This window comes from Barbus barbus (genome assembly GCF_936440315.1).
Source record: "Barbus barbus genome assembly, chromosome: 49".
Classification (NCBI taxonomy): domain Eukaryota; kingdom Metazoa; phylum Chordata; class Actinopteri; order Cypriniformes; family Cyprinidae; genus Barbus; species Barbus barbus.
The window spans coordinates 4,157,625-4,171,635 of record NC_136727.1 but is presented as its reverse complement, the minus strand read 5'-3'; the positions used below and the strand labels follow the sequence as shown (position 1 = coordinate 4,171,635).

At 42.6% G+C, this 14,011-nt stretch overlaps 1 protein-coding gene across 1 annotated transcript; it reads left to right on the top strand.

Annotated features, from left to right (window-relative positions):
* Positions 1–644: 644 nt before the first annotated feature.
* On the top strand, positions 645–10,478 carry LOC306867201 (uncharacterized protein; the record flags this gene model as incomplete). Its single annotated transcript, XM_079412794.1, has 4 exons — positions 645–972; positions 5,539–5,591; positions 7,717–7,785; positions 8,837–10,478. 4 exons carry the CDS (start codon positions 645–647, stop codon positions 9,935–9,937), a joined length of 1,551 nt encoding a protein of 516 aa, XP_079268920.1. The 3' UTR covers positions 9,938–10,478.
* Positions 10,479–14,011: the final 3,533 nt, after the last annotated feature.

Below are 14,011 nucleotides of genomic sequence, written 5' to 3'. Positions count from 1 at the left end.
CTGCTGGATTTGTGTCGTGATTTAGGACCAGTGTTGGAGAGAGAAACAAATCGCACGAAAGCCATTCCCGTGCACATCCAACTCCTGTCCACCCTTGGATTTTTAGCTACTGGCACATTTCAGCGTGAGGTTGGAGACATATGTGGTATATCCCAGCCATCAGTGAGTAGGATCATGCCGGCAGTGTTGGATGCAATTATTTCCTTGGCCCCAACCTACATCCAGTTCCCTTATCGAATTCCTCAACAAGCCGCAATAAAACGGGACTTTCATGCCATTTCTAGATTCCCAAACATAATTGGAGCTATAGACTGCACCCACATCGCCATAAAAGCACCATCAACCAACGATTTTAATTATGTAAATAGAAAAGGGTTTCATTCTGTTAACGTGCAAATAATTTGTGATGCAAATTTGTTGTTATTAAACGTCGTTGCGCGGTGGCCTGGAGGAACACACGACTCGTTCGTTCTGCAGAATAGCTCTGTGGGTGTGCGTCTCCAAGAAGGCGCTGTTGAGGATGGCTGGCTCATTGGTGAATTTAAGGCTACAACATGTTTAAAATGCTGTTGTAGGGCTATGTACAATTACTTAAAACTATTTCATCATTAGGTAATCAAGGTTACCCGCTAAAGCCATGGCTAATGACCCCCCTAACCAACCCGAGGACCGAGCAGGAACAGGCGTACAACCGTGCCCATGCGCGCTCAAGGAGCACAGTTGAGCGCGCAATAGGCCTGCTGAAAGGACGATGGCTGTGTCTGTCAAGCACGGGAGGGACACTGCAGTATCAGCCAGAAAAAGCATGCAAAATCATCATTGCTTGCAGTGTGCTACATAACTTGGCCATCAGACAGGGCATCCCTCTGCAGGAACCCCCAAGACCAGACGGCCCTATGCCCGATGCAGTGCCCCTGCCACCTCCTAATGCCGCTGGCATTCAGACAAGACAGAGGATCATAGACATTTTAGGTAAGTCTGGCCATTGGTCGAGTGCAGAAACATTACAGCGATTTCATTTTGTGTTTTGCAGCTTCGTGGAAACAAATAACTGAAATCACATTAGTCAGCGGTTTATGGTTTATTAGCAATTGTATTTGCGCAAGAGGCAATCTGTTTCAGAGACTCGTTGATTTGAATCAATACATTCGTTATGTTGCTCAGTTGATCCTTTAGGTCATTAATGGATTTTGTAGCACCGCCTCACTCAGCACTCTTGGCGCACGGCGCATGGAAGGGGCAATGGATGGGCCCAGCTCCTCAAGCTCCTCAGGCACAACGGGTGTCGCTATTAAGGAAACACATGTTCACATTAATTTAATTGAGTTTATCCTATGAACGATTTCATTAACAGTTTACAAATTGAAATAAAATGTATGCAAACACAATATCCTATTCCAGTTGGTTTATTTTACCTTCACTTTGGGTGTTAGATGGCCCTGTTTGTTCTGTCGCAAGAGCATCAGTGTCACCGTCCTTAGTAATCCCGGACAGAGCCGTGTCTCCGATGATGCAGGCTATGCGGTTGTCCAATGGGGAAAGTTCCGTTGTTGTCTGTCCTCCTCCAGTTGCGGACATTTCTCGTCTGTGTGCTGTGACACGTTTTTTAGCCAATACTTTAATGTCAAACCATTTTTTTTTTATTTCTGGGACAGTTCTCTCCTCAGACCCAACGGAATTAACTGCATTGGTGACATTCTCCCATGCAGCCTTTTTTCTTTTATTTGTAATTCCTCCTGCAGTGAATGAACTAAACAATATCTGTTGTTTGGATTCAACTTCATTTACAAGTATCTCTAATTCTGTGTTTGTGAAGTTCCTCTTCTTTGCTCTCTTTGCCATTATTGCAGTGAGGAAAAAACACAATCACGTAATTTTTAAAGGGAAGTGTTGTCACCATATATGGTTAATTGGAGGCGTTTCCGAATGCTAATGACCATGAATGTGAACGAGCATGGTACTTACGCACATGTGGTATTTATCAACAATGATTGCTTACTCATGTGCGTAAGAACTGCGTGCGCACGTTTGATAAATGCGGATTTTCTTGTACTTAGGCACATTCTAAATTTCATTCGTTGGACAAAATATAGAACCTTTTCTACGCACTGTTGATAAATGAGGGCCCTGGAATCTTTTTTTTTTTTTACTTTGGTACAACTTACATTTTTATTTTGGAAAAACCTACATTTTCTATAACATCCGAGTATATATATTTTTTTACTTTGGACTAAACTAAATAAAATGCTGTAATTTTGTTACAAGCAATTTTATTCAATTTACTCAAGTCAAATTTCTGATACAGTACAAACTGTATTTTTAATAATACCTTAATCAATTGATTTTTTTTTTGTCATGAATCAAGACAAAACTTTACTTAATGTAGGTCAATATAATACATTTTTTTGGCTTTGTTACAATTTAACATTACATTTAGGCATTTAGCTGATGCCTTTATTCAAAGCGACTTACAAATGAGGGCAATAGAAGCAATTAAAACCAACAAAAGAGCCAAAATATGTAAGTGCTGTGATGAGTCTCAGTTATAAGTCACAAGAAGAAACATTTCTATGGAATATTAAAACACCTTTACGACCTTCTAGGACATTTTAAGTTTTGGTTACCTGAACTTTCAATGGATGGACAGAAATCTCTCAGGTTTCATTAAAATACCTTAATTTATATCTCAAAGATGAACCAAAGTCTTACAGGTTTGGAACAACATGAGGGTGCGTAAATGACAGAATTTTCATTTTTGGGTGAACCTAACTTTTGAAGTCTCTGTGTCTATCTGTAGAAACAAACAAACAGAAAAAATGAGGATCTGGTTCCCGTGGTCTTGTCCCGAAGGTCTTCACTGGGAATCTGTCTCTGAGGCTCATAGGTGTCCTGGCCTCCGCTGACGTTCAGAGCTGTAAAGGTCATCTCCACTATACATTTCTATCAAGGTCCTCGAAGTAGAAAGTCGTTATCTAGCAGCTTTGAAAGTCAGTGGGTGATTTTTTTTTTTTTCTTCTCTAAAACGTCACTTTCCTTTTTTCAGACAGTTTATCAGTAATCACTCTTGTAGGGCTACATGAAGTGATTTCCCAGCATTTTTTTAACACTGAGAAGTTGCAAATTATATATTTATTTACAACAATATATGTAATAATATAATAATAATAATAAGTTAATATTGTGGTATGTATAAGACACAATATTGTCTGATTTTGCTAAATCGTGTGTGTAAGTGAAAATATTACCTGTAAAGCCACAGAAGAACTGTTGAGCATCTCTTAATAAAACACAATACAGGTGTTGGACCTGAAGCAGCACTGCAGACCGTTCTGTGTGTGACATCAAAAAAAAAAAAATTGTTTTGATGTCTGCTTTTGTGGGGGTGGGAAGGGGTGCTAAATCATTTTTTGTTTTGTTTTGTTTTTCTCTCCATTCTAAAAGCTCTTTATTCCAATGATACTACAAGTTAGTCGGTGTATTCAGTAGGTGTAATGTATTGTAAGGTGCTTCAGAGGTATTGCAAGTATTACGTACAACAATAAAAAAAACATTGCATTGACATAAAAAAGGATATTCACTTTTGGTACTTAGTACTTCTGTACTTTTACTTAAGTAAAAATCAGTCTTTACAACTTTTTCTTGTAATGGAGTAATATTTGACTTTCACTCAAGTAATGGAGTTGTGTACTTTGTCCAGCTCTGTGTATGTTATCTTTTTAAAATATGTAAACATTTCCTTATATACTCTTGATTGCCTTTATCCGTTTTGCTAATATCACTTAGAATTGTCTAATAATTCCCCCCAGATGACTTAATTGTTGACATGGCTGAAGTCTTCCTCTTTCATAAGCAATACATTTTAGAATGCTTTACTGTTTCTGGGTGTCCACATTTGTCACAATTACCAGTTTCTTGATTCTCAGTTTTGTGCAAATGTAATTTTCTGTCTCTATTGCCATATCTATAAACCTCTCACCCCCTGGACTTTGTATAAATGGCTTTCTTTTATTCCATTATCTCACATTATTTTCCTTTTTCTATTTCCATGTTATTGTTATTAATCTCTTAATTTCAGCTTTACTTCTTATAACCTTGGTTTCATCTTGTGATTGTTTCAATGCTGTCGTTGGAGTGAGTCTTAGCCAAAAGGCACGTGAGTTTGCTAAACGAGGATTTTAAAAACACAAAACACACTGAACAAATTAATAAACTCTAATAAACATTGTTTGAAGATTGCATTTAACAGACTACACATTCCTTCTTCAAATACAGTACCATTAAAATCAGTTTATTATCTCAGATAGCACAAGTACATCTGTCTTTTAAAGTCCGCTTGATCTGGAACATCTGATAAACATCTTTAAGATGTCATTTTACATTCATTCTGTTTTGCATGTTCAATTACCACCCAACTTGGCCTGTAATGTATCAGCAACTTTCAAAGGATTCTGGGACCCTGGAAGTTCAATTCCCGTTTTTGAGGGACAGTTAATTATGTAGACAGACAATAATACAGACCCAGACATCGCATTCATTCTCAGTCGTGTTTGGGGTAAAAGATAATTTATTAGGCATAATTTAATCGGCTAATTTAATCGTGTCACAGTGTAAACACTAGCACAGTTTGTTCACCAGTTTAAAGTTTTTCTCCAGTGTGAATTATCTGGTGCTGTTTCAGTTGATAATCTGTACTAAAGGTCTTCTCACACTTAAAGCACACATGACTCTTCACACCGCTGTGTCTTTTCTGGTGTAATTTTAAATCATTTAGCCATAAAAAGCTCTTTCCACACAAAGTACACAGGTGAGGCTTCTGTTCTGAATGAATTTTCAGGTGCTTCTTCAAGTATGGTGCTCTAGCAAATTTTTTACCACACTGATCACAGTTAAATCCTTTTTTTCTGAATGAGAATGCAGATGTAATTTAAGTGTGGTTGCTTGTTTAAAACTCCTCCCACATCGATCACATGCGTGCGGTTTTCCTCCAGTGTGGATCCTCTCATGTGTTTTTAGTTGTCCTGATTGACTAAATCTCTTTTCACAGTGTGAACACTTGTAAGGTTTTTCTCCAGTGTGAATTCTCTGGTGCAGTTTCAATACGGTAACATAAGACTTCCCACAATCAAAGCACATATGATCCTTCACACTGCTGTGTGTTTTCTGGTGTAATTTAAGAGCTCCAGCTTGTCTAAAACTCTTCCCACATTGATCACATGTGTACGGTTTCTCTCCGTTATGAATTTTCATTTGATATATACTCGCACACACATATACACGCTGCAGACACACCTATAAACACTCGCACACATACACTCGCACACACCTATAAACACTCGCACACACATATACACGCTGCACGCAGACACACCTATAAACACTCGCACATACATATACACGCTGCACGCAGACACACCTATAAACACTCGCACATACACGCTGCACGCAGACACACATATTCACCTTATTTTGCAACGCGGAAGTAAATACGATGACGTACTTCCTTATAATGTGTTAGACTTCCGTTTCGCTACCTTGTAGGTAAGGAGCGATGTGGGGAGAACACACAGAGAACACTGTTAAACGCCGTGATGGTAAATATTTACCACACCCGCGGTGTATAACACAGTGGGAGGATGAAATGAAAAAGTGGCCTGCCATAACTTATGAGGACATTTTAAGTTTTTTTGTGTTGTCGCTCGGAGTAGACGGGTCTTCGATGCGGAATTATAAAAGCACGGAGGCATATCAGTAGCTACGTTACCTGCACAGCGGAAAGTCGGTCGAGTTCTGGTAGTTACATGAAATAGACAGCGATTTCGTGTTTTTAAAAGCAGACGTGAATGCAAGTCAAAGTGGCGCAAATGTGCATTCAGAATGTTAGCTTCATTCACCATTCATTTCATGGAGAAAATATGCAGTGAAATATGCAATGAAAGTGAATGGTGACTGTGGCTAACATTCTGAATAATGTCTCCTTTTTTGTTCCACTGAGGAAAGTATTCAAAGTATTGGAATGATGTGAGTAAATGATCACGTTTTATCTCTTTCATCTGTGAAAGCACTTGTTGATAGTTTTAAATTAGTAATGAAATTTTTCTGTCCTTATCCGTAAACTGATTACTGTGCTGTGCAGCATTAGGTCGGAGTAATAGCATCCAAAATAAGTTATAAAATAACTTAAATATGTGTTTCCTTTTGTTCCATGAGTTTTGAAAAAGTGACGAATTGGTGTTTATTTACCTAGCACTGCTAAACTGTATCATTTTCAGTGTATGTTGGGGGGGGAATCAAAATAAATTGCATCTTGACATTATGATTTGTGTTTGTGTGTGCGCATATACAGGGAGAAAAAAGTAATATAAGATCTCGAAAATAGCTTCTTCACCCTTCGGAGGTGCGTGCAAATCATAGGGTGCCCCACATCCACATTCAGCTCTTGTGCGTGGATTATGATCAAAACAAATGTCTTGCAGGTATTTTTTTACGTTTGAACCAGCTATTATGACACCCCCTAACTGCGCAAAGTACTCCAGTCTTTCTGTAGTCCATATTAAAAGTTAACTAGCCTGTAAAATCTACACAGTCGACGCAAAACTACGTAATCACAATACAACTAATATTAGCGGAAGTGCTTTACCGGAAATCTGACACATTATAGTTCGAAAATGGCGGCGTCCGCGTTTACATGAAAAATAAGGTGAATAAACACTCGCACACACATACACGCTGCAGACACACCTATAAACACTCGCACACACATACACGCTGCAGACACACCTATAAACACTCGCACACACATATACACGCTGCAGACACACCTATAAACACTCGCACACACATACACGCTGCAGACACACCTATAAACACTCGCACACACATATACACGCTGCAGACACACCTATAAACACTCGCGCACACATCCCAGCCAACATTGATATGTGGGCCCCATGTAGGTTATACCCGGGCAGCATGGGTTCCATGTGGGCATGGGCTGAAAATGGGCAATTTATGTGGGTCCCATATGTTTTTCACAATGTGGGACCCATATAGGTTTGGACATATGGGACCTTCATGGGATCTATGTGGGCATGGGCTGAAAATGGGCAATTTATGTGGGTCCCATATGTTTTTCACAATGTGGGACCCATATAGATTTGAACATATGGGACCATCGTGGGATCTATGTGGGCAAAATGATTTCACACTTAAAAACATCTTTACACCTCTAAACTTTTGGTTAATGGTCACTTTTTAAACAAGAAATATAACTGTTTAATATTTTATGGATCTGATCAAAATAGCTCATTTTTTCAAATGAAAATGTGTGAATTATCAATATTACAATGTACCCTGTGCATTTATCAAAATGCACTTTTCTTTTACTGCGCACATTTTAGCAGGGACAATTACAAACACAAACTCTAGAATTTTTTTTATTATTTGTTTTTACAAATTCCAAACTCTGGACTTATATCGGTCTCAAACAGGACCTACACTCTCAAATGATCTTCTGACAACCCCTTCCGCTTGACAAAGTAGTCCTGTTACATTCAGTTTTTAGTTTGGATTTTTTTTTTCACATAGTATCATATCATAATATATGTCATTGATCTTTACTGAAAATAAGCGTACATTTAAATTTATAACTGTAAAGATTTTAAATATTAGAAAAAAATTCCCGCTCTGGCGCAAGGATACAGTCTCTTCTAAGCACAGTGGAGCGACAGCACGACCAGAGTCACTTTTATCAGTTCACAGAGGACCAATCGGAGCGAAAATAAGCAGGTAAAATGCATATTTTCAAGAAATGATTTTATTATCCACGTTTGCAAGTATTGGAAACATTGTTTTGACAGTATAAATTACATTTAAAGTAATGTAGCCTTTAAAATAATGATGTTGTATTTTTGTTTTTCTGGCCGCGTACTCGCTAAAATGTCTGCATAATCTTAAAACATGTATTTTTCGTTGACGGTAAGGTGTAGTTTTGTTTTTTGCCTGATGTTAATGAAGTAGGAATCTCAATTGTTGTTTATTTTATGCTTTACTGATGCATTTTGTGGCCGTCTAGCCGCCATTTTTTCATCTGAGGGAAAACGGAATTTCCACACAATTTATTATAATAACCGTGTTTGAATGGCAAAATACTGAGTTTTTAAAGTATCTGACATAACTTGCTCCTAAAAGCGGACAAATGCTGCTTTCGAACGCCAGGTAGGGTGGATTTCAAACAGTTTTGAGACCACCGTTCTCTTTAGGACTTTCTGTGCGCGCGCCTCGCGCATGCGTGAACACCTCAATGAGCCCACAGCTATTTTTCAGCATATTGGGGCTAAATGACTAGCCTAATTAACATCAACACTTCACTTTCTCATTCATGCATGTTTCTTTGAGTAGTACTGTGCTACGCATGTATATGAAAATACAGCAAAATAAACTATATCAAAAGATGACAATCTCTAACAGACGCTTTAAACTGTAATACACACACATACAAATCTTTTTAAGTATTTTAAAAGTAACGTATACGTTTTCGTGTATGTACTGCAGTTAGAAGTTTGATAGTGCTCTTAAGCAATTTATAAAGGATTATAAATGAATTTATACATTGATGTCAGCCACATTTATACATGATTTTATACATCGATTATTACAGGACCTGCCGCTCAGAGAGTCACCGCTACAGGACCTGCCGCTCAGAGAGTCACCGCTACAGGACCTGCCGCTCAGAGAGTCACCGCTGCAGGACCTGCCGCTCAGAGAGTCACCGCTACAGGACCTGCAGCTCAGAGAGTCACCGCTGCAGGACCTGCCGCTCAGAGAGTCACCGCTGCAGGACCTGCCGCTCAGAGAGTCACCGCTACAGGACCTGCCGCTCAGAGAGTCACCGCTACAGGACCTGCCGATCAGAGAGTCACCGCTGCAGGACCTGCCGCTCAGAGAGTCACCGCTACAGGACCTGCCGCTCAGAGAGTCACCGCTGCAGGACCTGCCGCTCAGAGAGTCACCGCTACAGGACCTGCAGCTCAGAGAGTCACCGCTGCAGGACCTGCCGCTCAGAGAGTCACCGCTGCAGGACCTGCCGCTCAGAGAGTCACCGCTACAGGACCTGCCGCTCAGAGAGTCACCGCTACAGGACCTGCCGATCAGAGAGTCACCGCTGCAGGACCTGCCGCTCAGAGAGTCACCGCTACAGGACCTGCCGCTCAGAGAGTCACCGCTACAGGACCTGCCGCTCAGAGAGTCACCGCTGCAGGACCTGCCGCTCAGAGAGTCACCGCTACAGGACCTGCAGCTCAGAGAGTCACCGCTACAGGACCTGCCGCTCAGAGAGTCACCGCTGCAGGACCTGCCGCTCAGAGAGTCACCGCTGCAGGACCTGCCGCTCAGAGAGTCACCGCTGCAGGACCTGCCGCTCAGAGAGTCACCGCTGCAGGACCTGCCGCTCAGAGAGTCACCGCTGCAGGACCTGCCGCTCAGAGAGTCACCGCTACAGGACCTGCCGCTCAGAGAGTCACCGCTGCAGGACCTGCCGCTCAGAGAGTCACCGCTGCAGGACCTGCCGCTCAGAGAGTCACCGCTGCAGGACCTGCCGCTCAGAGAGTCACCGCTGCAGGACCTGCCGCTCAGAGAGTCACCGCTACAGGACCTGCCGCTCAGAGAGTCACCGCTACAGGACCTGCCGCTCAGAGAGTCACCGCTACAGGACCTGCCGCTCAGAGAGTCACCGCTACAGGACCTGCCGCTACAGGACCTGCCGCTCAGAGAGTCACCGCTACAGGACCTGCCGCTCAGAGAGTCACCGCTACAGGACCTGCCGCTCAGAGAGTCACCGCTACAGGACCTGCCGCTACAGGACCTGCCGCTCAGAGAGTCACCGCTACAGTACGCGATTTCAGCAACTCTCAACAAATTAAAAAAAATAAGCGTTTCCTAGCAACGGCTAAACACTGAGACAATTAAATACACTTACGAGCTGATTTGAACTTCCGCTGATAGACTGCATCTCTTAAAGACTATTTCATTACACTGCCTTCTGCTGGCGCTTGAACCCACTTTCCTATTAATCACAAAAAATGGCCAAGCAAGTGCAGACACTGATAAGATACACGATACAGTATGAGACCAAACGCAATTTTTATTTTTTATTTTTTTTATGAAATTAAGACATTTCTGTCTCTCCATTGAAAGTCTATTCATGACTTTTCAGACCACTTGAATTAAAAAATGAAATAATTTCTTATGGGTTTGGAGTAACACTAGTTTTGTTTTCTTGACTGATTTTTTTTATTTTTTTTGAATTGTTAAATAAGTTTGGTTATGTGAAATCAACTGTTGGGATAGTATCACCCTGTTTTAAATTAAACTGGTAATGTTGGTGTTTAACACTTTTAACACTTAACACAACAAAAACTTCAAGTTTTATTGAAAATGTCTGAATTATAATAAAGTATTTGATATACTGTATTTTTACATTTTAATTTCTGATTTATTTATTTTTTTAATTACACCTTTCATGTGTTGAGATTTTGTAGATTAATAACAGTGGAATATTCAAGCAAAAAAAATGACATTTACCTAACTAAAATACAGATTTTGCTTTTATCAATTATTCATTTATTTTTTATTTTTCTTATATCACAGGTAAATTAGAATTGATAATTATAAATACTGTTCAGGCTTGATGCGTCAAAAAACCTCATAAGAACAGGCACATATACTGGGTGTATGCCATATGGGTTTCAAAACTTATGTTGCCCAGTTGGGCCCCATTCAGGTTCTATATGAGATTTATGTGGGCTAATTCATAAAGGGCCCAAGTGGAACCTGCGGACAAACCCATCTAGGCCCCATATTGGCCCCACCTTGGATTGTTAGCTGGGTCATAAGTGGGACCAATATGGGTCTTATATGTGTTGCCCAGTTGGGCCCCACGTTAGTCCCAGTCAGGCCCCATATGAGATTCATATGGGCTACTTCAGATGGGGCCCACATGGAACCCATGGACAAACCCATGTAGGGCCCATATTTACAGCCCATATGGGGCCCACACGGGACCCGTGATAGAATGTTGGCTGGGATATACACGCTGCAGACACACCTATAAACACTCGCACACACATATACACCTGCAGACACACCTATAAACACTCGCGCACACATACACGCTGCAGACACACCTATAAACACTCGCGCACACACGCTGAACGCAGACACACTTATAAACACTCGCACACACACGCTGAACGCAGACACACCTATAAACACTCGCACACACATATACACGCTGCAGACACACCTATAAACACTCGCGCACACATATACACCTGCAGACACACCTATAAACACTCGCGCACACATATACACGCTGCAGACACACCTATAAAAACTCGCACACACATATACACACTGCAGACACACCTATAAACACTCGCACATACAAGCTGCACGCAGACACACCTATAAACACTCGCGCACACATATACACGCTGCAGACACACCTATAAACACTCGCACACACACGCTGAACGCAGACACACCTATAAACACTCGCACATACACGCTGCACGCAGACACACCTATAAACACTCGCACACACATATACACGCTGCAGACACACCTATAAACACTCGCGCACACATATACACGCTGCAGACACACCTATAAACACTCGCACACACATATACACGCTGCAGACACACCTATAAACACTCGCACACACACGCTGAACGCAGACACACCTATAAACACTCGCGCACACACGCTGAACGCAGACACACCTATAAACACTCGCGCACACACGCTGCACGCAGACACACCTATAAACACTCGCACACACATATACACGCTGCAGACACACCTATAAACACTTGCGCACACACGCTGAATGCAGACACACCTATAAACACTCGCGCACACACGCTGAACGCAGACACACCTATAAACACTCGCGCACACACACGCTGAACGCAGACACACCTATAAACACTCGCGCACACATATACACGCTGCAAACACACCTATAAACACTCGCGCACACACGCTGAACGCAGACACACCTATAAACACTCGCGCACACACGCTGAACGCAGACACACCTATAAACACTCGTGCACACATACACGCTGCAGACACACCTATAAACACTGGCTCACACACGCTGAACGCAGACACACCTATAAACACTCGCGCACACACGCTGGACGCAGACACACCTATAAACACTCGCGCACACATACACGCTGCAGACACACCTATAAACACTCGCACACACATACACGCTGCACGCAGACACACCTATAAACACTCGCACACACATATACACGCTGCAGACACACCTATAAACACTCGCGCACACATATACACGCTACAGACACTCGCACACACATACACACGCTGCAGACACACCTATAAAAACTCGCACACACATATACACGCTGCAGACACACCTAAAAACACTCGCACACACACGCTGAACGCAGACACACCTATAAACACTCGCACATACACGCTGCACGCAGACACACCTATAAACACTCGCACACACATATACACGCTGCAGACACACCTATAAACACTCGCGCACACATATACACGCTGCAGACACACCTATAAACACTCGCACACACATATACACGCTGCAGACACACCTAAAAACACTCGCACACACACGCTGAACGCAGACACACCTATAAACACTCGCACACACACGCTGAACGCAGACACACCTATAAACACTCGCACACACATATACACGCTGCAGTCACACCTATAAACACTCGCACACACATATACACGCTGCAGACACACCTATAAACACTTGCACACACATATACACGCTGCAGTCACACCTATAAACACTCGCACACACACGCTGAACGCAGACACACCTATAAACACTCGCGCACACACGCTGAACGCAGACACACCTATAAACACTCGCGCACACACGCTGCACGCAGACACACCTATAAACATTCGCACACACATATACACGCTGCAGACACACCTATAAACATTCGCACACACATATACACGCTACAGACACACTGCAGACACACCTATAAACACTCGCGCACACACGCTGAACGCAGACACACCTATAAACACTCGCGCACACATATACACGCTGCAGACACACCTATAAACACTCGCACACACACGCTGAACGCAGACACACCTATAAACACTCGCGCACACACGCTGAACGCAGACACACCTATAAACACTCGCGCACACACGCTGCACGCAGACACACCTATAAACATTCGCACACACATATACACGCTGCAGACACACCTATAAACATTCGCACACACATATACACGCTACAGACACACTGCAGACACACCTATAAACACTCGCGCACACATATACACGCTGCAGACACACCTATAAACACTCGCGCACACATATACACGCTGCAGACACACCTATAAACACTCGCGCACACATGCTGAACGCAGACACACCTATAAACACTCGCGCACACACGCTGAACGCAGACACACCTATAAACACTCGCGCACACACGCTGAACGCAGACACACCTATAAACACTCGCGCACACACGCTGCACGCAGACACACCTATAAACATTCGCACACACATATACACGCTGCAGACACACCTATAAACATTCGCACACACATATACACGCTACAGACACACTGCAGACACACCTATAAACACTCGCGCACACATATACACGCTGCAGACACACCTATAAACACTCGCGCACACACGCTGAGTGCAGACACACCTATAAACACTCGCGCACACACGCTGAACGCAGACACAGCTATAAACACTCGCGCACACACACCTATAAACACTCGCACACACATAAACACTCTGCAGACACACCTATAAACACTCGCGCACACACGCTGAACGCAGACACACCTATAAACACTCGCGCACACACGCTGAACGCAGACACACCTATAAACACTCGCGCACACGCAGACACACCTATAAACACTCGCACACACATATACACACGCTGCAG